This window comes from Pteronotus mesoamericanus, unplaced genomic scaffold (assembly GCF_021234165.1).
Source record: "Pteronotus mesoamericanus isolate MK-2021 breed Mesoamerican mustached bat unplaced genomic scaffold, CSHL_Meso_final contig_73, whole genome shotgun sequence".
NCBI lineage: Eukaryota > Metazoa > Chordata > Mammalia > Chiroptera > Mormoopidae > Pteronotus > Pteronotus mesoamericanus.
In genome coordinates this window covers 19812512-19840179 of record NW_026555245.1, presented here as the reverse complement: position 1 = coordinate 19840179, position 27668 = coordinate 19812512, and the positions used below count along the sequence as shown (strand labels likewise).

Sequence of the window (27668 nt, the reverse complement as noted above, 5' to 3'; positions counted from 1 at the left end):
TGGGAAGACAAGGGACTGGGACAGTCAGGGACATTACCCCCTACCTTTTGGAAATTGATGGGAAAAGAGGTTGAGGGGTCAGCACTGATGTGGTGTGAAGAAGAATATGATCTTGGATCTCACTCTATTGCATTTGAAAAGAGGCAGCTTGCTATTTTGGGGTTAGAATTAGGTAAATAAGGAGGAGGGGCTGGGACAGTATATTTGAAAGTCATTATAAAATACAAGTAAATGTTGAAACAGCAAAATATTCAAGGAACAATATGCACAGAGTGGAACACAGAAAGGCAAGGATGTGTCTTAGGGAAGTAGCCCTTGTTAGTAGCCCTTGTTAAGAAGCAGGTAGTGAAGTTAATGCTTTCCTCATCTTGCCATCTTTTCCCAGTATCTAATGACAGTGGCCTGCATTCAGTGAGTGGATATTCATTGAATTTATGGTGGACATAGGTGATAAGCATAACTTATTGGTTTTATTTTTAAATAGATCAGGACCTATTATTATACCTATTAAAATGCTGTCTAATGCAATGTGCTATTTCAGTATGACAGCAAATATTTATTTGGGTCTTTCAAACTAGTATGTAAAACGAACACTAAAGAAGTCCATGGTTTTTGAATTTCTCACTGACTTTGTAGGACGATAATTTTACTCTTAGAGTGCCATTCTCATAATAGTTAAAATTTCAAATGTACAACCCAAACTCTGTTTACACAAACCTGAAAATATGAAAAAACAAAAAAATAATATGAGCAGACTGGAGTATGGCAGGAGCATAGATTTTATAGTTAGGTGGAGTTTATTGTGGGTCATGGTGTTGTCTTCTATTAGTGGTGAAAATTTGGTAAAATATTTGAGTCTTTTTGGACCTTGTTGTCCATTTTATAAAGTAGAAATACGTTTTACAAGTTTGTGTATATGTGTGTGTGTGTGTGTGTGTTTGTGTGTAATGGAGGATGTCTCTTTTATTTTACCTGTTTCTTGATTTATTTCTTAGTATTCATCCTCCCACACTGAGATACATACAAAAAAAAAAAGCATAGAAGGTTTTTCACTTGCAGCCTTACTCACAGTTGCCAAGAGAACTGCAGTACTATAGAACTTAGCTCATATTTGCTCCAGCTAGTTGACTCTGAAGGCGTTAAAGCAGTGAACTGTTAGGTTAAATTTCACACTCAGGAGCATTTGTTCTAGTCTTCAAAGTAACAAGAAAAGGGAGCAAAGATGAATTCTTTAAAGAAACTGTGTCTAGAGTCTGCAGTAGTTTTAGATAATATTTTCTGTTGAGGGTTTTTTTTTCCCCTCAAGTTAAATGTATATATGAAAAAGAGCGTAAATACTGAAGGTGGCCAATTTAAAAATGAGATAAAAGGAAACAATTTATTCCTAAGCAGCTCAAACAAATCATAAACTATAACATGCTATCTCTAAAATATTGATTTAACTCTCATGTAAAAAATAATTTGTATAGTTTTTGGAAGGAACATAAATCACTTAAATTATGATTTGTTGATTATTCTTGAGTGTTCATAAAATTAAACTAAAATAATATTTTGGGTAAATAATTTATTTGTTCAGAAAAAAGTATACTTAGAAATTTCTCCTTGTCATGTATTATGTTATACTTTAAACAAATATTTTAATACTATTCTCCCAAGGAGATGTAGATGTCTCTGTTTTGGTCAAGTTCTCTTGAGGAAAAAAGGTTGTAACTAAAAATAAAATTTAGATGTTGCTGCAAAGTGACAAATTTTGTAGAAATTCCTGTATTTTATGTATTTCCCAAGGAAAGGGTTTTGGGATTTTAGGTTTTTTTCTTATCAAACTGAAATAAATGTTTACATACATAAAGCCTTTGCCTTTGAATTAAGAAATTTAAATTTTTTCCTGAAAGTTCAAAGATACTCATAATACTTTCCCTTTCTAAAAATAACTTTGCAATCAGGTTGACATGCCTTTTATGACTTCTTACTTAACACATTTACATTAGGAAAAAAATGATGGCAAAAATGAACTGATCTTTCCTTATTAACTTGTTTGAAGCCTTTGCTTCTTTTACATTTGTACCCTAATTATGGTTTCTGCACTTAACAAACAAACAAAAAAATGGAGTTACCTTAGAGTTATGTTAAGAGCAAACTTCTGTAACTTAGAATATCTCCTTAAACTGGTAGGTATAATTTATTTTTTAAGTATATTTTATTGATTATGCTATTAGAATTGTTCCAATTTTCCCCCCTTTGCCCTCCTCCACCCAGTACCTGCTTCCCTCCAGCAATCCCCCCCCTTAGTTCATGCCCATGGGTCGTGCATATAAGTTATTTGGCTTCTCCATTTCCTTTGCTGTTAACATCACCCTGTCCATATTGTATCTACCAATTATGATTTTCAATCCCTGTACCTTTTCCCCCATTTGTCCCCATCCCCTGCCCTACTGAGAACCTTCCAAATGGTCTCCATATCTATGATTCTGTTCCTGTTCTAGTTGTTTGCTTTGTTTTTGATTTTTAGATTGAGTTGTTGATAGTTGTGAGTTTGTTATCATTTTAATGTTCACAGTTTTGATCTTCCTTTTCTTTGATAAGTCCCTTTAACATTTCATATAATAAAGGCTTGGTGATGATGAATTCCTTTAGCTTTACTTGTCTGGGAAGCACTTTATCTGCTCTTCAATTCTAAGTGATACCTTTTCTGGATACAGTAATCTTAGTTGTAGGTCCTTGGTTTCCATCACTTTGAATGTTTCTTGCCAGTCCCTTGCCTGCAAAGTTTCTTTGGAGAAATCAGCTGATAGTCTTAGGGGAACTCCTTTGTAGATAACTCCCTCGTATTCTCTTGCTGCTTTTAAGATTCTCTCTTTATCTTTAACCTTTGGCATTTTAATTATGATATGTCTTGGTGGGGTTCTCTTTGGGTCCAACTTGTTTGGGATTCTCTGAGCTTCCTGGACTTGTATGTCTATTTCCTCTGCTAAATTTGGGAAGTTTTCTTTCGTTATTTTTTTCAAATATGTTTTCAATTTCTTGCTCTTCCTCTTCTCCTTCTGGCATCCCTATGTCTTGGCACGTTTGAAGATAGCCCAGAATCTTCTTATTTTCTCCTCATTTTTTGAATTGTTCTTTCTTCATTCTTTTCTGATTGATTGTTTATTTCTTCCTTATGTTCCAAATCATTGATTTGAACTCTGTCTTCCTTTCCTTCATTGTTGGTTCCCCATGGATTTTTCTTTACTTCACTTAGTGTAGACTTTATTTCTTCCCTTCATACTCAATGAGTTCTCTGAGCATCCTTATCACCAGTGTTTTGAACTCTGCATCTGACAGACAGGTTGGCTAACTGTTTTGCTTATTTCTTTTTCTGGGGTTTTGTTCTGTTTCATTTGGGCCATATTTCTTTCTCTTCTAGATTTGGCAGCCTCTTTGTGTTTTAATTCTGTATATTAGGCACAGCTGCTTTGACACCCTGTGTTAATACACCTGTTAATTAGAATTTCTTTATGGAGATTCAAACAGATAGCTCCTGGCCCAAACCATAAGTCACAGTTATTACCTTAAAGGTCCTGTCAAACCTTAAAGTCTCTGAGACTCCATTGCTCTGAACATAGCCACGTGAAGTGAAGTAAAACAACATGACTAGCATTGACCTTAGTGATCTTATTATAAAATGGTTCTACTGCAGTCTGGAAAGTATAAGCCAGGGATATTTAACACTGGTTATCTGATTTCACTGTAAGCTTTGTTTAGAGACACTGAATACTTTGGTCATGTGGCTTATATATAAGTATTGAAAATAATTTAGCTTTTATTTCGATATCTATATAGATAGGAATGATGTGACTGTAATTCAAGCCTTTGGTTATGTCAAAATTACTTAAGACGTACAAAAATAATTTCAAAGAAAACATATTGCTATAATTAAGCTACACTGCTGACTCAGTTTATGTAATTAGAGCCATTTGAAAAGGCTGTTGTGTAGCTACTATTCAACTATGGGCCTTGACCAGGTACTTATATTTAGGAAAGTGCAGCATGGGTGGGGTTGTGAGTAAAAGGTCGGAGACCGGGGAGAGAGGACATAGAGAAAAGGACGGGGGGGGGGAGAGAGAGAGAGAGAGAGAGAGAGAGAGAGAGAGAGAGAGAAGGAAAGGAAGAGAGGGTGTGGACGGATGATTCTTTAGCCTACTTTAAAAAAATCCTAGTGTTGTCTTAATTTAGAAGAATATATCATTAAATGTTGAGTAAACGCTGTAAAGAAATTGAAAGGATTTTTCATATATAAATAACCTTTTGGTTGCATTAGAAAACACAATTCTTGTAAATCTGGTTTGTGTGAAAAATGACTCCATGGAACCAAGTGAAGTAATAAGCCCAATATTTACGTATGGCTTTGAATATAATGTGTAAATGTTAGCTTACCATTTTGTTACAAGAAAATCACTTATCTTAACCTTTATAAGAAAGGATATTTAAAAATATAATTTCTGATAGGTTATATTGGGAGGTCTTTACTGTTGCATGGCTTTAATATCCATGCAGAAGTACTAGTATGTAAATTAGGTGTGGACAACTTGTGAGCTAATAAAAACCAATCGTATGCATCACATGATTGAGGCAATCAGGCAATATGGTTGGTTTCAGAGTTACATTTGTACAAAACAATTTTTAAATCTTTTAAAAAGAAAGCGTGAACATAATATATAAGAGGTAATTGCAAAACGTTTTAACATGGATAAATAGTACAAGTTGTGGAGAGCTTGTAAACCTGCCATCTAAAACTGATTACCCTTTTGAGCATTTCATGCTGTTTGACAGTGAAAAGTGCACCTTGCAAAAGCTGTTACACAAACCATTACATTTAAAAGGTTTCTGTCTCACACCCCGAAATTACACTTATTTGCTGCAAGTGAAAATTTAAAATTTGTTATTTTGGTGGCAATTACTGTGGTGTTGAATTTTGCTTTCCCCCCTTCTTCTTGGCAAACTAGAAATTAGTCTTTTGGTTTCTTTATTTCACTGTAAACACAGTTAATCAGTTTATTTATTATAGGTTACATTCGAACATGATGCAATAAAAAATTTCTGAGCCTGAACCAGTCAGATACTTACTCTATTAATAACAAAATACTGAACCTAAAGGACCATAATGCTTCATGTATCTGAGAAAAAAACAATTTTGTGAGATGAACCAGAATCCCCACAGAACATAAAATCCAGTGAACCATTTTAGCTGATGTCTCCACACACGCACAAAGGATACCTTACTTGTGCTGTCCTGATAAACACTCTGAAAGCGTCTTACTCATTTATGTGAGAAGGAAACTTAGAAACATCTAAGAGACCATCTTATTTTAGAGTTGCATTCTCCATGTTATGAGTATTTTTTTTTTTTTCATTGTGTAGTAAGCACTTTCAGCTTCTGGCAGGCATTCCTACTTCTTTTTGAGTACCTTTATTCTTTCTTGTTTTACTTATAAATGATAGTCTGTTAGAAAGAGCTATTGATGGGCAATGGGGGAGTTCGGAGTTCTAATGCCAAAGGTGATACTAACTAATGGATCCATTTGGTTTATAGATCTCAGATTCCCTGTGAAATGAGGGCCTGAACTAGATGACCTCCTGATAGGTTTTTAACTTTAAAATGCTGTGATATTAGGAAATAGGCCAATTATCTGAAAACCTATTACAACACCTCCCTACTCCCAATTTTTTGAGTGGTCAATTTACTGAATCAGTAGTTTGCCTTAAAGCTTTCTCCTGAAATATAAATTTACTGAATACTTGTTTTGTTAAATTTGCCAAGAACCAGTTTTCTAAATTATCAACTGCCCAAAATATGTTTCTATTAAGAACATATAAAGCTTATCACAAATCATACTGCATATAATAATTGTAGAAGCTTTTGAAATTTTTGGTGGGAAGTATTAATTAATTTTAACGTAGTTTTAATTTTTCCATAGCAGTTTCCCCATAGACACATTTACAACAGAAATAATTAATAGTACAACTCAGATGAGTGCCAAGTTTATCATATCATTGATATGAAATGATATGTCATTTCATATACTGACATTGCTTAATGGTCGTTCAGTTGCTTAAGACAGAAGCCACATATTCACTTAGTTGACCCATTGACAGATTTGTGAATTAAGAGAATTATAATGGCCCTGGCTGGACATCTTAGTTGGTTAGAATATCATCATGAGTATAGAATTCATTTAATGGATGAAAATGTGTTGAAAGAAATAAACCTTCCCTATTATCATTTATAAGCTCCATGGCATTCAAGACATGTACAACCCTTTGATTTAAAGTAAACAAATTCTCATTCTCAAAAGTGATTGACCCAGAAAAAGGCAAAATTCCAGAATGTAGTTATGTAACTATGATGTTATATAGTAGGCTACAGTGCTGACTTGCATTAACATTTCAGGTGAGTTAAAAACCTTAAACTCATCAACATAAGCATCAAAGAATTTTAAAAGGCCCTTTAAAACTTTCATTTAATATACATTATGTCATCAGTATACATGGTTAAATAAAAGTTTTCACTGATTTGTTCAATTTGTCAAAATTGGCCATGTGGCAAAATGATCCTTAGCAAGTTGATTTTTGACAAAGTAGTCCTGGTGTTATTGTACCCTTATCCCCATCTGCCAGGGTTGGGGACAGTGAAGCTGTAAGGGAAGGATTCTATTGTCTTTGGAGTTAGAGTGTTTTTCCCTCAAATGGTTCCAACCTTATAGCCACAGTTGGGACCATTTGGAAGGTCTGCTGCATATGTGTGTATTTGCGAGCTATGGCTACCACAACACACAGACCAAGATATGGAAGAAGTACAATAAGAGGTCTTGATGAGAGTTGAGGGATTTTACATTTTTCTGCTCTTATGGTCATGGTAGCAAACTATGTCTCATGTGAGTATTTGACTGAAGCAACAAAATGAATAGATCAACGTATATGATGAAATACTTGGCATATATCAAGGAAAGATGGCCCTCTGCTCAAGCAGGAATAAATATGATAGTTGGACCAGAACACCATTCTAGAGTATTGCTGTGGAGCTTAGTGTCCTGAACACTATCTTTGGCTGTAGCCTTCCTTAAAGCCCCGTGTACATATCAATTAATGCCCTTCATTGCAGTGTCATTAGGTCGTAGAGTTAAATATGTTTTCTTGGAGTCGCTGAAGGCAGTTTGTGATTGTATGTAAAGGTCAAGGAGCAGCAACCACTGGCACCTATGCCAAAGACCCCAAACCCATTTTTCTGAGAATTAACTAGTTCAGACTGTTTGGCATCTGAGAAGCTGCAGCCAGAGAAGTGGAATTGATGGTGGGCACCTGAGAGCTCAACTCCAAGATTTTAGAAAGAAAAGACATTATAATTTTTAAACATTTTTTGAATCCTGAATCAAGTTCCAACAAGCCTACCTGTGTTAATGCCTCAGCAAAGGTAGTATAGAACCCACAAAATGCAGAAATTTTATTAGTCTTTCCTAAGACCTACAGAATGGAATAGACAGCCATTTTATTAGGTGCTCTGCCTTGTTGGAAATGAAATTAAGATTTTTTTGAAGATAACTAACTACATTTGGAAAATCAGTAAGTTGGTTAAAAAATTACAGCATATCTAATTCCTATGACATAGATGAAAAATGTAGGAAAGACTGTTACTTTTGACAGGACTACATAATGTTTGGTCTGAAAAACATTTAAATTGTCATAAACCTAATTCAGCATATGGCTGCATTGAAAAAAGAAAGAAGAAACAAAGTTTTGATCCTGGAACCTAATAGATGGTATAGTATATTCGAGTCCTCACTCTGAGCATTTCTAACTGTGTGATCTTGGGGTTCATAGTTTTTTAAAGGTTAGGGCCTAAGTTTTCTTACCTGTAAAAATGGGATAATAACAGTACCTACCTTACAGGATTTCTGGACAAATGAAATAATATATGTAAAATACTTACATAAAGTATGTTACCTAATTTGTAACCAGAGGCATCTACCCCTTTTTCTGTGTGTGTGTGTGTGCAAATTTTCAATAATTATTAAGAGAAATAGAAGGTCAGTGAAAGATGGCCAAACTCAACTAAATTTCAAATGGTTAATTAATGATAAAGTTAGAACAATTACTATTAGGCTAATTACTTGTTCTTAGCATTTTAGCCAGGGAAATTAAAGATCTCTGAGTGTTTCTCATAAAAACAAAGGAACCCTACTAGCCCATGTTTTCTGAGATGGCATGATTAAAGCATTGGCTCTGAATCCACAATTCAGTGAATAGGTTATACTTATTAAAAATGCAGTAAATGATGTGTCAGGAAGTTAAGAGCAATAGCTGAAGACTTAATTTGCTCATTTGGCTTTATTTAATCCTTGTTTCTTTATAAAAAAAATTATACACAGAATCTGTTGAGGCTTACAAATCTTGGAATATGGGCATTGTAAAATTCTGCCATAATGGGAATTGAGAGTGAAATCGTATTAGAAAGTTAAGAGAAAATATTCATAGTGGGTAACTTGATTGGAAATGGCTCTAATAGAAAATTTTATTTATATAGAATTTTAAAGTATTACATGCCTCTAATATCACATACTATAATGGTAATGTTTCAGCAGGATCTTAAACTTATCCCTTGTAGATTCATTTGTTCATACAGTGTATTGAAGGTCCTCTGTCCATTAGGCACTCTTATATTTGTAAGTGAAAAAGATAGTCCATGTGCTTGTAGTGTTTATAATCTGGTGGGAGAGATGGTTACAGTACAGTATGATAATTTTTGTGCATTGAATAAAGATAGGACACCAGACTCAGATTTGTTAAGAAGTGTGGTGGTTTGAGAGGCTGTCTGAGGAAGTGGAATTTATTCTGAGAGCTGAAAGAAGAAGATGAGAGGAAGTAGAAATTAAACATTATTTCAATCAGAAGGAACTCTTTTAAAGTCTCAACTTTGGAGAACTGAGAGTAGTTCCACATGGCTGGGTTGTAGACACTCTTTGGAAGATAGAAGATAGAAGGTAGGCAGGAGCTATATTCTCAATGGAGCCTATGAACTCCATTAAGGGATTTGCAGTTTATCTTCAGGGTATTGGTAATGAAAGGAGTGGCCTGAACTCTAAGAAGCTGAAGAGATAAAGATATGTGAGTAGATTTTTGAGAGATACTAAGGAGCAGAATCATTGAACTCAGTGATTGATTAGATTTGGGAGAGGAAAAAGTTTGGTGATAAAAGGGATGATTGAGATAAGGCAGTCATCATTTGTGTATTTTCAGAGATTAAGGAAGAATGCTGCCCCTTCTTTTAGCACCCTGGGAAAGCAAAAAGGAATGATGGTGGAAAATAAAACTCATTATGTGAAATTTCACACTTTTATAAAATTGTATATAATTATAATTGCTTTTAATCATCAAGAATGTATAGTTGATTTTAAGCATATTAGTAACCATAGTTATGGGTATTATTAACCAGAGACTTATGAAATATCCTAAAATAACCCACTTTAGAAGGAATCATTGTTTTGGAGCCAAGAAAATGAGTTGGAAGGACAGCCATACGTAGAGTATGGGAATTGGTGAAAAAGTGTGGTGATTCAGGAGGCTTTTTAGGGAAGTGGAATTTATTCCCCTACAATAAACTCCAAAGGATCATATGTCTTTCATTCACTATAATTTTTCAGTTAAATTTGTGAACTACAAAGTTGAGTAGGACCTTCAATCTATATCTATATTAATTTTTATCCTTTGGTCAAATCATTATCCTAAGTCTATATTGCATGCATTGAGAATGAAAGTCAGTGTAAAAATTTCATTTGATTAATAGCGTTAAGTTTTACAGCAAGTGTTTCCAAAGTGTATGTGTGTGAATAGTTTTTTTTTTTTTCAAGTTTACACCCACCCACCTTCACTACACTTGGTAAAAAAATGGCAGTAATGAGAATTCAGTTCTTTAAGATGCTGTATATTTAACATGGAGTACATTGTATCTATTGTTAGCAATGTTATTATACAATACTATTTTCCCTTTTTAGATGTGTTGATCTCTTTGAGCCTGTCATTAGAATAGTTAGAAACTGCAAAAGGCTTTATTCTCCACTCCTATAAAAAGAAAAAGAAGTAAGGCATAGAGAAAAAAATTAAAAAATATATCGTATGGGCAAGAGAATATGCATTCATTTTACTGGGCCCTTGTTTGACTTTTTTTTTTAAGGACAAATTTAATTACTGAAAGCAAATGAATCTTTCTTTATTATTTCCTCTTTCATCTATTAAATATTTTGTGAACACAAGGTTAGTGTAGGTTTCTTTTAACCCACGATATGCTTTTCCATGTCATAAAAATTATAGACTTGATGACTTTAGAAAAGAGTATATTGATCACCTATTGGGTATAGTGCAGTACATATTTGCAGGTCATGTATCTGTTCAAATTAAAAATTCTTTCTTATTTCCCTAAGTCTCCATAGACTACTTCGTCTCTTTTAAAGGTGATTTAGCTAAAATTGCCTCAACTGCTGCTCTCTGTGTAGCTAACTACAGGCCAATGACAGGGTACCATTACTGGAGTTAGACAGACCTAGACTTGAAGCCTGGCTTTATGTCATAATAGCTCTGTAACCCTGGCCAAGTTACTTGACCTCTAAACCTTACTTTTCTCTACTATAAAATGGGAATATCTACTTCCTGGGCAAAATTAGGGTTAAATGTATGCATAGCATCTATCACATAATAAATGTTCAACATATGGTATCGATTCTTATTAACACCTCTCATAATTAAGATGATGACAGGTTTATAATAAAATTTTTATTGTTCACCATCTTTCAATTCTGTTATTAAATCCTTCATCCTGTAGTTTCTTGTTACTGTCAGGAGTGGGTTGACCCATAAGAAGAAACATGTATAGCTTTGTCTTATAGAAGTTGCTTAAGAATCTTTCTGTGTATTTTATCATTTTGTTCTCAAACCTACTTTCCACTAGGAAAGAGTGTAGGATACTTATAAGGTTTTTTTTGGTTGTTTTTATTTATTTATTTTCTCTCAACTGTTACCTGAGCACTGCCAATTTTTAGTGTATGTTATGTAGGTGAGACTGATGTGCCTATTCATTCATGTACATGAGTGAGAGAAAATGCTGGATGGCACCAGCAGTAGACTGAACAAGCATTTGGTTCTCTTTTCCCCAAAATTACCTCTGTGCCTTATGATAGCTTCTCTTGATAACTAGAAATAAATAAATAAATTTTACATCACTACAGCAGTTTAGCTTCAATAATACATTCATAGATTAAAGTAATTTAATTTTATTTTTCTTCCCGAAAGAGTTTTTTTTAATATATATTCTGAGTCAAGGTAAGAATTAGTTAAGAGGAAATGTTTGTTCGGAAAGTGAAAAAAGTTACCCAGGCAACCTGTATATGTTACCACTGTGCTGATTAATCATTGCCAGCATTAATCACTGTCACGAGAAAACGACTGCCGTACACTCTACACTATTATCATTCCATCATTTTTCTACCAATCAATTTAGTACAAAAGATTAACTATATGCAGTTATGAGGATTATAATACCAAGCTTAAATAAAGAGGCAGAACTTTTATAATATGGAAAACCACTAATTTTCTTTTCACAACCCTTTAGTTACTTGGTTTATTGTTTTGATATAGCCCTGTGTTTTACAGTGAGTAAACTTTTCACAGAGATATATTTTAAGTAAAAAAAGTCTGACTACAATCTATAGCTTAATCAGTTTCTTTCATTTGTATGAGGTGAAATGGGGGGAAAAGCCCAAGTCATCGTGTTTTACATTTGTAGGTAAATTAATCAGCTCAATATATTTTTAAGTTTAAAAAATTAAATTTTCTCATGATTTTTTAATCATATATATGAAATTTCTATAATGCCTCATTATTTTATATTTATTAACTTTGAAAGTTGCTTAATATTTTGGTTTTTCTTAAAGAATTGGAATAATCTGAATATTTTTATCATCTGAAATAGTCAGAAATGTATACATTTTATATTAATTTTATGTTCAGGAAAGTATATACTAGTAACTCCCCCACCTTTCCCTCTCCCCCGAATGGCTTATTTTAGTTGTCTAATTTTAATAGAGATTTCAATTGCTATAGCCATTACGTATATTAATAATTATTTTCTAACATTCAATAATGCTGATGCTTAATCAGAGTTTTTAGTAATAAAAATTTTACACTGCCATACTTCAGTTATGATTTGGGATCTTCCTCTGGTAAAAGCACATCAGTGTTAAACTCCTTGTTCTCTATTTCAAAAATACTAATTTTGAATTATGACAAAATTTTTCTCCTGTGAATAGCATTCCTATGCTTTTATGTTGAAACAGGTTTCTAAGTAAAACTTACTGTTGAACATCTCATTTAGATGTGATTTATTTTTACTACATCTGTTAAGTGACTCATCATAATTTTGGTTGTTTCAAGTAGGAATTGAAATTAACATTTATTTTTCTTTACTAAGGAAAAGGAAAGTCTTTGTTGTGCTTGAAAATTAAATTACATGTCTTATTTTCTATATTGAATTAGTTACATTCCTCAGTGCAAAAAACCAAAAAAAGGTAGTTGGTATAGTAGAACTAAACTTCACAGACTTTGCTTTTTTTGGAGAGCAGACTACTTCAGTATGAAAAACCTCAGTAAAAATTAGATGGATACTACCTATTTTTAAGCTAGCAGCAATATAGTGCTGTTTGATAAGTAATTGATTAGGTCAGACTATTAAACCATTTAATCTGGCGTGTACATTGTGTGTGATAAAAGGAATCCAACTGTGAATTTGAGTGTATTAAATAATCTTCAGGAAGTTCCACAAAGAGCATTTGAATGCCTTGGAACTTGCAATAATGCATGTTTGTTCCAAACACATTTGCTTTGCCTAGGTTTTGCCCATCAGGTTGAAGAAATGCTAATCTTGCCGCATTCAGCAGCTGGGTTTTTTTCAATATTCTTTTCCTTCTCCTAGAGGTTAATTAGCCTTCTTTCAAAATGTGGCCTATTTAGCTGTAGATTCACATGATTCAGCCAGAGCTGGCTGTACAAAGCAGAACCGTTAACAGGCGGGTGTGTCCAACTGCTTAATTAGCCAGAATAAAAAGGTCCTTTGTCAAACAAGCATCTGTTGCTCTTGACACACCTGACAGCCACATTAGGCAAGGATGACTAGACTGAAATTGTACATGTCTCTCCTGCAAGAATATACAACTCATTTACATATGGGCTACATCGTGGACAAACTGCAGGGGTTTATTTAGCTTATCAAAATGGATTAATGTGACTGCATTTGTGGCTGATAAACAAATATCACTTGAAAGGACACTATGAAGGGACTGAACTAACCAAATTACTCCCAAACATAAACAAAGCACCAGAAACCACTCATAGATGAATGGGAACACCTCAAATGTACACACAAACCTTTATACTGGGTCTAAAACAACACCTCCAAGTAAAACATGCTAAGACGCTACCCTTATGTGATGATCCTTACTCTGCAGAAATGTTGGAAAGCTACCAGAATACTCCAAATGTGTCAGTGGGTTTAAATGATCTGTTGAGCAAAATTTGGCAGGAGGGTTATATTCCTCAAACATGCTTTAACGTTCTAATTGATCTGCTGTTAAATCAGGTCTTCAGAATTAATCAGTTAGCATGCCCCTGGAAAAATTCTTATTAGTAGGGTTTTATTATTGCCTCAGTAGAAAGAGAGAGGACTTCCTAATTTAAATATCAGAAATAAAAGGGATGTTTGTCCATTGTTATTGGAAGTATTGGTCAAATACAGTTGATTAAAAGTCCCAAAGACTTTGCTGTTGAGACCAATAGTCTCTAGGTTTTCATTTGGAACCCCTGTCATCATGATAATCACAAAATAAATATATGCAGTGGTGACATCATGGGCTTCGGGGTTCTAGGAACCTAGGTTTGACCTCAGAATCTTCCCCTTGGAAGCTGTGTGTGGGCTTTTAGCAAGATATTTAGTCCATTTGTGCCTCAGCTTCCTCGTTTGTTAAGTGGAAATAATAACACTTTCATAATGAGGGTCTTTTGAGGATTAAACAGTAGTGGACTTTCAGCACTTCACACATTGTGTGGTACCTGGGAAAGACTTGTTAAATGAATTAATATGGTGATGACTTTTTTGAGACAAGCTCTGGAAGGGATGTGATTGAAACCTGTCAGGGTGTAAGTCCTTGGCATAAAGAGCATCTTAACATTAAGGGCGGTGATGAGGTAACAGGAGAATGAACTTGTGTCCATTAAGTCAAAATGGAGACAAATCTAAGAGACTTAAGTTCTTATCAACTGGCATGACCCTGTATTTCAGGAGCCAAGGAGTTTAGATGATGAACAAGACCCTGAGAGTAAACAGAAAATGTTTTGGGACAATTATTGGTATTTATGTGCCAGTTTGGTCAAGTATGGGTCATAGATCATAAATAGCTGTCTAGACTGGTATGCAATACAATGTACAGACACGTGAGTGAGCCTAAATAAAGCTCCCAGCCAGCGTTTGGATAAATAGGAGGGAGTCTGAGTGTAAGTTACTTCACTGCAAGAAACTCATCCACCCTTGACTGAGCAGCTTAATGAAGAAGCCATAATTGACAACTTAGTCTTCCTCACTTGTATACTACACTGACAAAAGCTACCACCTATCTTGCATTTGGGAAAGGGGCTAAGAAAACCTCACTGAAGATAATTAACATCTGATTCATTCCTCATTCTCTACATAAAGGCAGAACCTTACTCTCACTAATAGCTCCTCCGCTGTAGCACAAATGGCATCGATAATCTATAAGTATGTAATAAATCAAAGGATGCTGTCTTTTGCTTTTTTGAGGGGGGGTGTTCTTTTCCCCTCTATGATGGAATAAAGAGGAAGCAGCACAGATAGGGTTCCTAATATGTGTATCCCTTCCCCAAATTTTGAGAATCATGGTCTTTCAGTAATCTTAATTATGCGAGTTTTATGTAGCAAATAATGTCGTTCTCAAACATTTTTTAGTATTTTGTGTTCTTAACACTATTCAAAGTGGTGTGTGTTTATGTGTGTGTGAATGGAGAGCAATGCTATGTTTTTGTTTTTAAATGAGCTACCATTTGAGATGTTTCATGTAAAAAATTTTAGCTTCTTTTGGAAAATTGGAAGAACTGGCAGCTAAGGCAAGTAGCCTTCCTACATTGTAATTCACAGTGTTGTGGAGTTGAACATGAGCTGACCCAAATAAATGGGGTTGTGGCTATAGTCCCCATCACATTCCTTCTGTTGAAGCCCCTGGGCACCTTTTTCACTCTGTGTGCCTGAGGTTCCTCCTCTGTAAATGGAGTTTATAATCATACCAGCAATATTGGATTGCTACATAGGCTAATTTATTTATGAATTAACATGTAAAGCATTTAGAAGAGTCCTTAGCATATGTTAAACACTAAGTCAATGTTAGCTGTTACCACTATATCTTTTGTATGTGCTAATGCTTATAATGCTGCTTTAGGGTTTTGACCAGTAAAATAATAAGAATAATCACCTAAAGTGATGCCAATGTCAAGGACTAGAAAGAAAAATAAGCACAGATGCAAAGTGAAGAGGCCTAATCCCATGTCTGCTCCTTTCACCTTGAGCAAATCTCTTAACCTCTTTAGGCTTTAGTTTCCTTATTTATAAAATAGAAGAGTAGATTAGATGTCTTCTGAGGTCCATTGGTAAAATTGATTGGGATGATAGAAAAGGTTCGGGTAACAAAAGATACTGAGAGGGGTTAATTTTCTACTTGAAAGAACTGAATATGCTTTCAGAATTTTCTTAGAGAAAATTAATATTTACCATATTGCTCATAGATTTAAATCATAATGCAGTATTTTTCTTACTCTCCAGTTAAATATTGTTTTCCCCAGGAAAGAAAATTAGAATTCTTGTCCCTGCTCAATAGCAAAAAAATTAATATTTGTTCTATTGAGCGTGCAGGTAGCACAAGGGAATGTCAAGGCCAGGAGATCTGAGAAAGCACACTTGTTAAGAGTACATGCTGCAAAATTTAATCCTGTATTAGTAGGTCAGGCACATGAGAACTGAGAAAAGTGCTGCTTTGAATTGTGAATGACAAAAGAAAATATTTCATGTCTTTGTTTACAAATCTCATTTATATAACAGTGGTCTTAATCCATCTTTGAAAATATTAAACATTATTGATGATTTGCTATTCCTATGTAAAAATAGAATTGAACTTTGGTTTTAGGACCATATATCACAGAAAATTAGTGAGCTTGATCCTTTGGCTAAGTTTAGGGTATATCAGTTGTTTTTTGGATATATACTAACTTTTTAGATTAGTGAATAGCAAGTTTGAAAGTTGGAAAAACCTTAGAAATAGTTTTTCCTAAATTGTACACCTCTGGCGACATCCTACTAGTCTATAAAAGGGTCTAGAAAGTATAGTTTATGACATATTTGCAGTTAAGATTTCTGTTCTGAGAATTGACTAGCTTGACATAATTTTGGGCTATAGTTTATAAATAGTTGAAACAATTTATAACAGATGAGACCTAACTAAGGAAGGTAGATTTCAATGCCGTTCAGCCTTTATAATCTCAAGATAATAATAAGAGGTGCTAATGGGAATTAAAAAAAATATGGATTAGTAATTTTCTATATTTAAAAAGTGGTCAAAATAACTATAAATATGTATGGAATATCATGACAGTATACTGGAGTAAGAAGTATTCTGAGAGTTGAAAGTATCAGTATAGGATATTGAGAACAAATGTAATGACGCCACTAGCCATGCAAAGGGAGCATTTTGAACTTTTTCTGTTTTACTATTTCAGAGACCATCATGCAGACATCAGAGACTGGGTCGGACACAGGTTCGACAGTGACTTTACAGACATCTGTGGCTAGTCAAGCAGCAGTGCCTACACAGGTGGTACAGCAAGTACCAGTACAACAACAGGTAAGGAGCTGCTATTCTCAGAGAAGATGCTGTGCCTTTCATCGTGGAGACATGGCTGTGTTCAAAGAGGACTTGGATTATATTTCTGGCACAATAGGTGCTATGATAGGCCTAGTTCAGCTTGTAGGTTAATTCAGCAAATGTTTCTTGAGCATTTCCTGGGTATTCTAGGTTCTTTTTGTGCTGGACTATAGGGGATACAAAGGTAAATATTCAAACAATAATTCCCATTCTGCAAGTGCCTCTTAACTCTTAAGAAGAGCATTTGTTTCTGGACTTGAACACCCTAAGTTTTAACCTCCTCCTCGCCCCTCCCTATTCTTTATCTCAGCTTCTTATTTTTTTCATATTGAAATGTCAGCAAACATATTTTTATGTAAGTGATTCACAGCACTTCTTAATAAAGGAGAAGATGGCTATATCGTACAGGCAGAAATTTTGCCTTTGTGATATTTTAGAAAGTGCCTGGGTGACTGATAAATACTGTTTAATGAAAATTAAATTATCTTAAAGTTCTGGAGATCTGATTCATTCCGTTCAAAAAATTGAGAATGAATTCCTCATCACATGTTTACTACAGGGCTTATTCATATTCGACACTTGGCTTTTTTTGAAAGATACTGACAAAATAATGCTATTCATGCCAGCTGATAGTTATGCATGTGGGTTGTGAACACATTGGTCTGTCATTTCTTCTAAAGAGCGGTGAGAAAATAAGTGAGAAAGATCATGTAGGGAAGTATTTTGAAATTTGAGATTTGCCTGTAATTTCTTAGTATCAAGAAGAATTTTTAGCAAATGTTGCTCTTTCAATTATAAATAAGCAGTTAGGGAGAGGGATATCTTTTCCTAAATGATACGCAGAGGGATTCAAAGTTTTATTCTTTCCAGGAGACAGAGGTAGGCTTGGCAGGGGGCATGCTAAGAATCATGAAGGGTCTTTGAGTCTCAGGGTAAATAGACAACTGATGTCTTTTTTTTTTAATCGTAGCACATGCCTCTTCTAACACACACACGCGCACACACACACAGAGTAACTTAACGCAGGTTATTATGTTGAACTATATTGTGATCAATAAAAACAAATGTTTCATATGTTTCAATTATGTTTTTTAGCCTTCTCAGCTTTCTTTTTCATCATTAAAAATGAGTCTCCACAAAATGGTGTTTTAAAAGCCTCTGCTGTTACTGATGTCATCACTGATTTCAAGACTCTATAAACATTATTCAGAAAAGGGTAGCTTATGACATGTCACCCAAAAACCAAGTGGAGAACGAGGGCAGTGTTTGTGTCTCATCTGTGGATGAAGACTGGCCTTGGAAGTGTCTGTCTCTCACAGTAATGTGGTGGACATCATGCTTATCTCCAGAAAGTACCCTTTTGAGACATTTAAATGTCTATAGGAAATATATCTGGCCCTCTGTCTGGGACTCTTTTCTTTCTCCCTCCGTTTCTTCTTTTTTAAAAAAACTTTTAATTGAATTTAGATATCATCAGATGATTACTAAAGATCTTTTTTTTTTTTTTTAATAGAGGGAGAGAGAGAGGGTGAGAAACATTAATGTGGGGTTGCATTTCATGTGCCCCCCACTGGGAACCTGGCCTGCAACCCAGGCATATGCCCTACATTGGCAATCGAACTGGTAACCCTTTTGTTCTCAGGCCGGAACTCAATCCACTGAGCCACACCAGCTAGGGCTCATTGTGGTTTTTATTCCCTCACTAGAAAGTGAGAATATTTTATTTTATTATGTTTTAAATTTTAAAGCACTCCCTATTTTTATTTGTTTTTAATTTATAAATTATGTTTATTCTATTACAGTTGTTTCAGTTTTTCCCCCTTTACCTCCCTCCACCCATCCCACCCCCACCCCCCACTCCCACAGTCAGTTCCCACTCTGTCGTCCATGTCCATGGGTCATTCATACATGTTCCTTGTCTAGTCCCTTCCCCTTCTTTCCACCATTGTCCTCTTTTTTATATAGTAGTATAGAGTCAAATAGTTCAGCAAGTTTGTTATTTAAAAAAAAAAAAGTCCTTAACTTCCCTCTAATCCAATGAACCTCTCCTCAGAGGCAATGACTTTTGCCTTTTTCTCCCTATTATTTTGATAATTGACTTCCATGTCTTCAAAAATACTAAGTATTTTAACATTTTTGATTACTTTAGTTCTAAGAATTATCTTATCATGACCCCCTTTCTGGTCCCTACCACACATGCGTATGCATGCCCATGCACTCACCGCTTTCCATCCCTTATGCTCCTAGAGTGCTAGACTACGCTGTATGCAGGTTGCAGTCTCCAAAAACGATTTCATGTTTCAAACACACACACACAAACACACACACACACACACACACACACTCTCTCTCTCTCTCTCTCTCTCTCTCTCTCTTTAATTCTCACCTAAGGATATGTATTGATTTTTAGAGAGAGAGAGTGCAAGGGAGAGAGGGAGGGATAAAGTGAAAGAAGGAGAAACATGAGTCCCAAGAAGGTTGAACCCACAACCTGGGTATGTGCCCTGGCAGGAATCAAACCCACAACCTTTTGGTGTACAGGACAGTGCTCCCACCACCTGAACCACCTGGCCAGAGCAAGCTAATAGTTAAATTTTAATTTTGGTAGACCATTTACTCAAAGCATGCATGTGTGTGTGTGTATATTTATATATGCTATTCAAATCTAGCCATATAGTAAGCTGTGATTATCTCTCTTATCTATAATACTTACTGGATTTAAGGATCAGACATTTTCTTAAAGAAATCTCTCAGAGCACTCTGACCTGCTCCAGTCTGGACTCAGTGCCCTTAGGTCAGCTCCCACCGTGGGATCTCCTTTTGCCATCATCCTGGGGTGTTCTTATATTGGCTTTCCTGATCCTTGGATCAGTGTCTTAAATTCTTTCTTAATTTGCTTGAACACAACTTCCAGTAACCTCCTAACAAATGGTAAATGAGCTCCTATGTGTCTGAGAAAGAATTTAATTATTAGTTGTTTGGTAGTTGGATAGGTACAGACTTTGGTTTGGAAATAATTTTATTTAGAATTTTGAAAGGCTTACTTCATTATCTTCTAGTTTGCAGGATTGCTATGGAAAAGTCATACACCATTCTGATTGCTGATCCTTTGTATGTGTCCTTATGTGATTTATTTTTCTCTCTGAAAGTTTATAGAATGCTTTAAATCCCAGTTTCTTCAAATTTATGTTGTTGTGTCTTGATAGAGGCCTATTTTCATACATTGTGCTGGGACCTTGGTGGTCCTTTTCAATCTGAACATTCATGTTATTCAGTTCTGGCAAAATTTTTTCAATTTTTTTATTTATGATTATCTCCTCCTCTCTTCTCCTTTTTCACATTTTGGACTTTTTTGTTCGACTCTGAATTTCATCTTCCCCCTTATCTATTACTTTTCATTTCTGCCATTATAGTTGTAATTTTCAAGAACTTCTAATAACTTTCCTGTATCTTTTCATAGTATCATACTTTATTTCTTGATTATATCTCTTTATCTCTTTCTAAAGGTACTAATTTTTTAAAATTTGTCTCTATTTAGCCACTGTTTCTAAGCTACTGTTTCGTTTTTGTCTATGTCATTCATTTTAGAAGCTGTTCTCAATGTCCGATAATGTTTGGATGCTTATTCATGTTTAAATTCTGAGGATAAAACGCTGGCTTGAATGTATACGTAGGTCTTGTTGACTTCAATATAGAGTCACCTTCTGGGCTTTTTAACTGGGGACTCTCTGATGTTTAGTATCTTTGTTTTTCCCCTTGGGCTGGTCATATTTTTAAAGAAGAGTTCTCTAGCTTCCCGCCCAGCAGATGAATGCCTGGCTCCTAGGAGATGAGTAGGGGATGACAGTTGGTATGTCTTGTACTAATTCAATTAATCCTCCTTTCATATGGTATTGACATTACCAGTGCTTGGTCTTCCTCAGTGCAGAGATTAAATCAAGACATAAACCTAAATATTTTCACCGAACTTCTGGAGGCCAGTCACCTCATGGCATGGAGTTGATGGAGGGGCTCTACTTGCATCTTAAATAGAGTCATTTTTTTAATATTAGATACATCTATTAAAAACCAAAAATTAAATTGCTACCAGAAGAGAAACATCAGTATCATCAGCCATAAATAGATTATACATACACACACACTTTTTTCATCTCCTCATAAAGAACAATCTCATGTACTCATGGACCACATTTTGGAAAACACTGTACTATGCCATATGGCTCATTCCCAAAGGCATTATTTTTCAGTTCCTCAATTTCTTTCTTTCTTTTTGGACATTCAAGACAGGTGATGCCTTACATCCCCTTAATACCAAGAACTCTCATTTTCTTTTTTGTCAACAAAGTATTTTATTTCACGTAGTGGATTAGTGTGATATTTATTGGAGATGCCCATTTAATTGTTTTTCCAGGCTTATTTAGAAGGATTGTTTTCATGTCTGTAATTTTTTTTCACTAGAACAGTGTTAACTTTGAATACCCCAGGTGCATTCTGATAGTGTCCTTGTGGATATAAATTGTTGATAACTTATGAGATTAGTATGATTGTAATTTCGTATTGCTCTGACTTGTCTGTAATATTTGTATTATTAATGTGCTAATGTCATCTTGAGTTTTTAAACTGTAGTGAAATACCTTTAAAGTCTTCTAGCTTTTGTCACTGACCCAAGGTGGATATTGAAATCATGGCATTGATGTCAAGGGTAGTTACTCCTATTGATTAAACTTCTCATTGTGTCGCTTTGACCACTTTGATGTAAAGAGGAAGCCTATAGTTAATTTTTTTAAATGTTGAAATATGTAAAATTATATGTATTGAAATGCTAAGAGATCAGAAAAATTTAAGATCATAATATGTAGTCCTGTTTCTTCAAATCCTTAAGTGTTCTAATTTCACTTTATCACTACCAAATAAAATGTTGATTCTAAAATTAATTCTATAGTTTTTCACTTATTCTAAGTACTCTCAGGGTCAGCTTATCACCTTTTCCTTAGATGATGATCAGGAATGGAAAATTCTGAACAAAGATTGCAAGGTCTTGTTATATAATACTTTTATCAATTTTTTTTTCTTTTGCAGTTTTTCACTATTTCGTAAAACATCATAGGATCTCAGCTTCCAAATATATGCATTGGTGCCCAATTCACTAAAACCTGTAAAAATATTCAAGTTCAGTATCTTGATGAGAAACCAAAATTTTGATATTATCTATCCTATCATCTTTATAAAAAGATCTTTTTGCTTGGTGGATCTCTATAGACTATGACCAGAAATGAGCTCTTTTTCCTTCCCCTCACCCTGCCTTCACTGATTTGTTAAGAGTTCCTCACACATTAGTTTTCAAATTGGTCATTTTATGTGTAAATATGAGAGATCTGATCCTGATTGTCCTAGAACTGAATTAAAAATCTGGAAGAGGGAAAAAGAGAAATGCCTTCCTATCATTCCATTCTTTCCCATATCCGGCAGTTTAGATTCTTTGTAAAGTAGAACCTAGACTTTTATTTTCGTTTTAATCTTGGGCTTCAGTTATTCCATAGTTGCTGCTGACATTGAGAATAATTCCTAAATCACTTTTAACCAGGGCTCCAATCCTTTTTTCTCCCTTTCAAGTTTCTCAGTTTTCACTGACCTCTCAACTATGGTTTCTCCTCTCTCTACCTCTCTGCCTGTCTTTCCTTTTCTTTGGAAAGGGCACATATCATTTCTTTCAAAGTGGACAAGTGTGTTGTCGGTATACTGTTTCTTCTAAACATAACACGTGAGAAACAGTGGAACCCTGGGTTTGAGGAGATTTTATTTGAGCCCCCAAAAAGATTATTTTTCCCCCCATAGTATCTATCAACTTTGTTCTAATTCTTTTATCATCAGTAATTGTAGTCTTTACATTTTCCTTCCCATGGACTCAGTCTATTTCTAGAAGGTCTTTGCTATGTAACCAGGACATTGAAATCTCTTTTAATGTGATAAAAGCTCATTTTAAGATTGTATTTAGATAAGAACCTTTGTTTTGTGTAAATCACCTGTTTAGGCAATGTTTCTTTGCCTATAATTTGAATTATCAAAATGAATGCAATAGCTATTTGGCTGTAAAAATAGCTATTTGTTTGGGAAACAGATCCAATCAAAATTGTCAGTTAGGTTCTGCACAAAGAGAAGTCTTCAAGAAGGTTAAAGTTTAAATTAATCTTCTCCAATAGATTGTGGAATATCTTTAAAATGATGCCACCACCTTCATGAATTAGGTTTTAGGAGTTAATGTTTGATATAAATACTCCTGAGATCCTGGAATTAGACTACAGCTTCAACAGTGGATCATTTCTGTCCTCATTTCTGTTTGTCATGTTCCTGTGATGTAGAATATCATCATAACCAGAAAGAAACCATGATAATTTGTAACATACCCACGAAAAATTCTTTTGGTGGAAGCAGTGGATAGTGATTAAGGCAAAAAAATAGATTGCCTATAGTATGTTAAATCCATAATAGAACATTATTGGATCAAAATTTAATCAATAGTATCTTAAATAGGTCTCTGCAGTAGTTTGGAGAGTGAAACCTGAGGTAGTGCACTCTATCATTCTTGTATTTATCTTGTTTTTCTCTTTAGGGTCAAAAGGTTTGCTTTCTGAGCATCCTAGCTTTGATGGACATGAATCGAATTCCTTTCATTTGAGACCATTATCTCATATAATCAATAGACACAAAGATATTTTTCTCTGATTTGCTCTTGCTGGGGATTTGATTCCCATTGGCTTAGTTCCCTAAGGGGACAGTTTTCTCATAATTAAGACTGTGGCAGACATGCTGAAAGATGGGGTTACATTTTTAAATGAATTCCAGTTGAGTGTCTTTTTGTAAAAAAACAAAAGGCAATGATTTTAGCTCTTGAAGAGCTTATTTACTTTTAGAACCAGAACTGCTAGTTTTTAGTATTCAATATAAAATGTAAGGTGTTTTAAAGGAACATGCTGATCTACAATTGAAATAAATTTTGCTGTATCAATCCAGTATAAAGTCCTTACAGCTGACTCTCTCTACTGAATATTTGTAAAATAAGAGCTCCAGTATCTAAATAGTTAAGTAGTCATTTTTTTTTTATTCTGTTAAGTGATTTTAAAAATATTTTCTCATCCAGTATTAGATCATTGTTATCAGTTTGGGATACCATATTTTAAGAGGAATATCCCAGGCACTGTGTTAAGTGCTGGAGTTTGAAAGGTAATTTGGCATGATACCTGGCTATAGGAAGTAAAGTTTTGAGGGAAATAGATACTTTTATAGAATTGGATACAAAGTGCCTCAGGAGTAAAGACGGCGAATTGTTCTTGGGAATAAGGGTCAGTTATATCTTTACCAAGGAATGACCTCTGAGCCCTGTGGTGAAGGAAAAGTTGGAGTTGACAAGAAAAACAAACTGGAAGAGGGTATTTCTGATAGAGAAAAGCATGGGAGAGCTCAAGAAAAATCAGGGCATCTATATAGGGAGGTGAGAGTTCTAGGAAGTGAGGGGTGTAGGACAATGTTGCACAAGAACCTCTTGTGGGAGGATGACCCCCTGTGGTGTCTTTGCATTCGTCCTTTCCCTAGTATATTTGTTCTTTTCCATCTTCAGTTGATATATTTCTTAAGTATTCCTCCACTGCCGGTTTTCTTGATAAAGAAATCTATACTTGTCCACGTTTCCCTTTTATCTGACCACTTTTTAATATTATACAATTTGGATGTTGTCTATACTGCTATGGATACTGTGCACTTTGGACAGGGCCAAATCCAAAAATATTCTCTAGGATATTTCTGGATTTTTTGGCACTTGATATCATGGACTATCATATATCTCTCTTCCTCTGTGGCTTTTGGGCTTCCCCTCTTATTTCTTTGAGGGCTTCATCAAGAAAAGCAGGTTTCACAGATATTGGGAGTGACATTTGTAATTAGAAGGTATGGGTTCAAAGCATGGCTGTAGCTCTTTCTACTTAGATGACTGAATGAATTATTAACCTTCTGAGACAATTTCTTCGTGCATAACATAGGGGTAATAACTTATAGCTTATATTTAGCTACAAATATTAAATAATTTAGGACAGTACCTGGTATAAAATAAACATAATAAATATTTTTATTTCTATTGTATTATCACTGTTAGTAGTAGTAGTACTCATTTGATCTGACTATAATATTGTTTTTTTTTTAATTCCCTTTCATACAGTATTTGGTCTGTGGTCTTCTATATTCCCCCCTCACTCTCAAGTATCTCATCCTCTGTATATATTTTAGTCTTAAAACCAGTTGCTTCCATTTGCTTTGCTAAGCAATAACCTCTGACTCTTCCTTGTATGTCTCTGGATTTGTGTGAGTTAGAGAGGCTCAGGCTCAAGATCAGAACGAACCCCAACTTGGTGTGGTGTGACCAGCAGGGGCAGTATTGGTCTTCTCCACCCTGGATGGAAACCCGGGGCAGTCACCATAGTGACTACAGAAAATGCCAGAGGGTTTCTCACTACAGATCAGGAATATCTCCAGTATTTCATTCAGCTCAAGAAATACAATGATTTTTGATCATGTGTGGTGGTATGGTAAGATATAAGAGTTTGGCAAATTAAGGCACCAATAGTAATAGCTAGCCTGATTGGAATTTGGATTTCTAGTTAGAGGAAACTTAACTATTCACTTAGTTCAGCTATTCCTCAGGACCTTCCACAGCTGAATTTTCTTCTTCAACAAATCACTTAGTTGTTAGACTTACTTTAGTTGATTTCATCATTTTGTTCTTAGAATACTTGAGGTCTGTGTGAAAAAAGTCCAGCCATTCTTAATATAATGAGAACAATTTACGACATTGATGTAATGTGGCAGTTGAGGAGAGTGTGCTAGAACGTGCATGTGTGAACAATGATGACTTCACTGTATTAGTCAGTGGGGGAGGTAGATACTGTTGAATGAGCATGTGTACTGTGTGGCCATTGCATTCAGAATGACTGAGCGAGTAGAGCAATGAATCTGCATCAAATATTGTGTTAAGCTTGAACATTCCTCTATGGAAACTATTTGGACGATTCAGAAGGCTGCAGCCTATGGACAACTGGTGATTGGCAGCTTCATCACACCAATGCATCCGTTCATGCATCACATCCCTGTGGCAGAGTTTTTTGGGCAAAATATCAAATCACCAGATGACTTAGTGCCCCTACAACTCAGATTTGGTGCCCTGCGACTTCTGGCTTTTCCCAAAACTAAAATCACATTGGAAAGGGAAGAGATTTCAGACCATCCGTGAGATTCAGGAAAATGAGACAAGGCAGCCAGCTGATGGCGACTGGAAGAACTGTGTGAGGTCCCAAGGTGCCTACTTTGAAGGGGACTGAGGTATCATTTTCCTGTGTATCTTCTTCATTAAATGTCTCTATTTTTCATATTACATGGCTGGATACCTTATGGACAGACCACATTGTATGTTTCCTATGAATATCCAGTTTGCTTATCAAACTTTCAATTTTAGTATTTTACTTTGTCAGAAATCCAGTTGAAACAGCAAGTCATAATAATAGGTGCCATGAACTGAGCACCTATTGTGTGCCATTTCCTGTGTTGATGTTTGGCTCTTTATTTCTAAGCTTATAACAACCTGCAAAGTAGGTGGTTTTATACCCCTCTTATAGGTGAGAAAAATGAAGCTCAAAGAACTTAAATTATGTCCTTTGGATAATTGTCATTTGGCCTTGACAGCCTGTGCTTACAATTGGGAAGTATACTCTAACGCAGTAATTACAAAATGTATGTGTGTGGGTTTGATGTATTCCATTTGAGAGTGGCACTTATTTGTATTAATTATTTAACAAATAATTTTTTTTTACAAAGTCTTCTTTCATAGGATTAGTAAATGCTGGACAATTGGTAAGTGCTCCACATGTACTGAAGGAGTATACTACATAATACAAAAACTGAGCTCTTCTGACTGAATCATGGTATGTGTGTGGTGGGGGTGAGGACATGAGCTTTGTCTACTGAGCTTTCTCTTGCCCCTGACAGCAGTTCCTCAGATGCTTTTATGGAACCTCTAGGGTTATATGGAGCACAGTTTGAAAACCATCTTTCCTGGACTCTTTTGTAGCAGAAAGAATTGTTCATCATAATTTTCCAAGCTTAATACTTGTATCAAACGTGCACATCAGAACATTGATTCCATGAACGCTTAACACATATTTTTCCTATCCATGGAAAATGATCATTTTGCCTTTTCTTTTTTCTAGGAATGATTGTAGAAATAGACACACATGTAATACCTGTTTATTTTCTTTAAAGGTTTGTGTTGATATCAGTCAGAGCCATTTCTGTAGAGACTATGGTTGTTCATTTTTCTTACTTACAGCCCTTATAAGCTGATAGACTTCTATTTAGAGCAAACAGAGCTATCCTGTTTGTCCTGGCTGACTAGTAGCTCGGTGCTAAATCCTAAATCTGACATTTAAACTAAAATATTACCTTCCTTCAGCCATGAGTTTTTTTAAGCCGGGAGTCAAACCTACGTCATCCAACTTCAAATCCTGAGCTCTTAAGGATACCTTATACAGATAAACAGTCAGATGAGTTATGACAAGACAAAACTGTTAAATGGTTTAAGTGTATTGACATAGTACTAAACATGGCAGTCCCATGGCAAAGAACATA

General features: G+C 35.0%; 1 protein-coding gene across 1 annotated transcript in view; it reads left to right on the top strand.

Annotated features, from left to right (window-relative positions):
* Positions 1-27668, top strand: part of RFX3 (regulatory factor X3) — a 212454-nt gene that overhangs the window by 53301 nt on the left and 131485 nt on the right. Inside the window, exon 2 of the mRNA XM_054583074.1 lies at positions 16855-16979. Coding sequence (XP_054439049.1) covers positions 16855-16979 — 125 coding nt within the window. The remainder of the gene's footprint in view (positions 1-16854; positions 16980-27668) is intronic.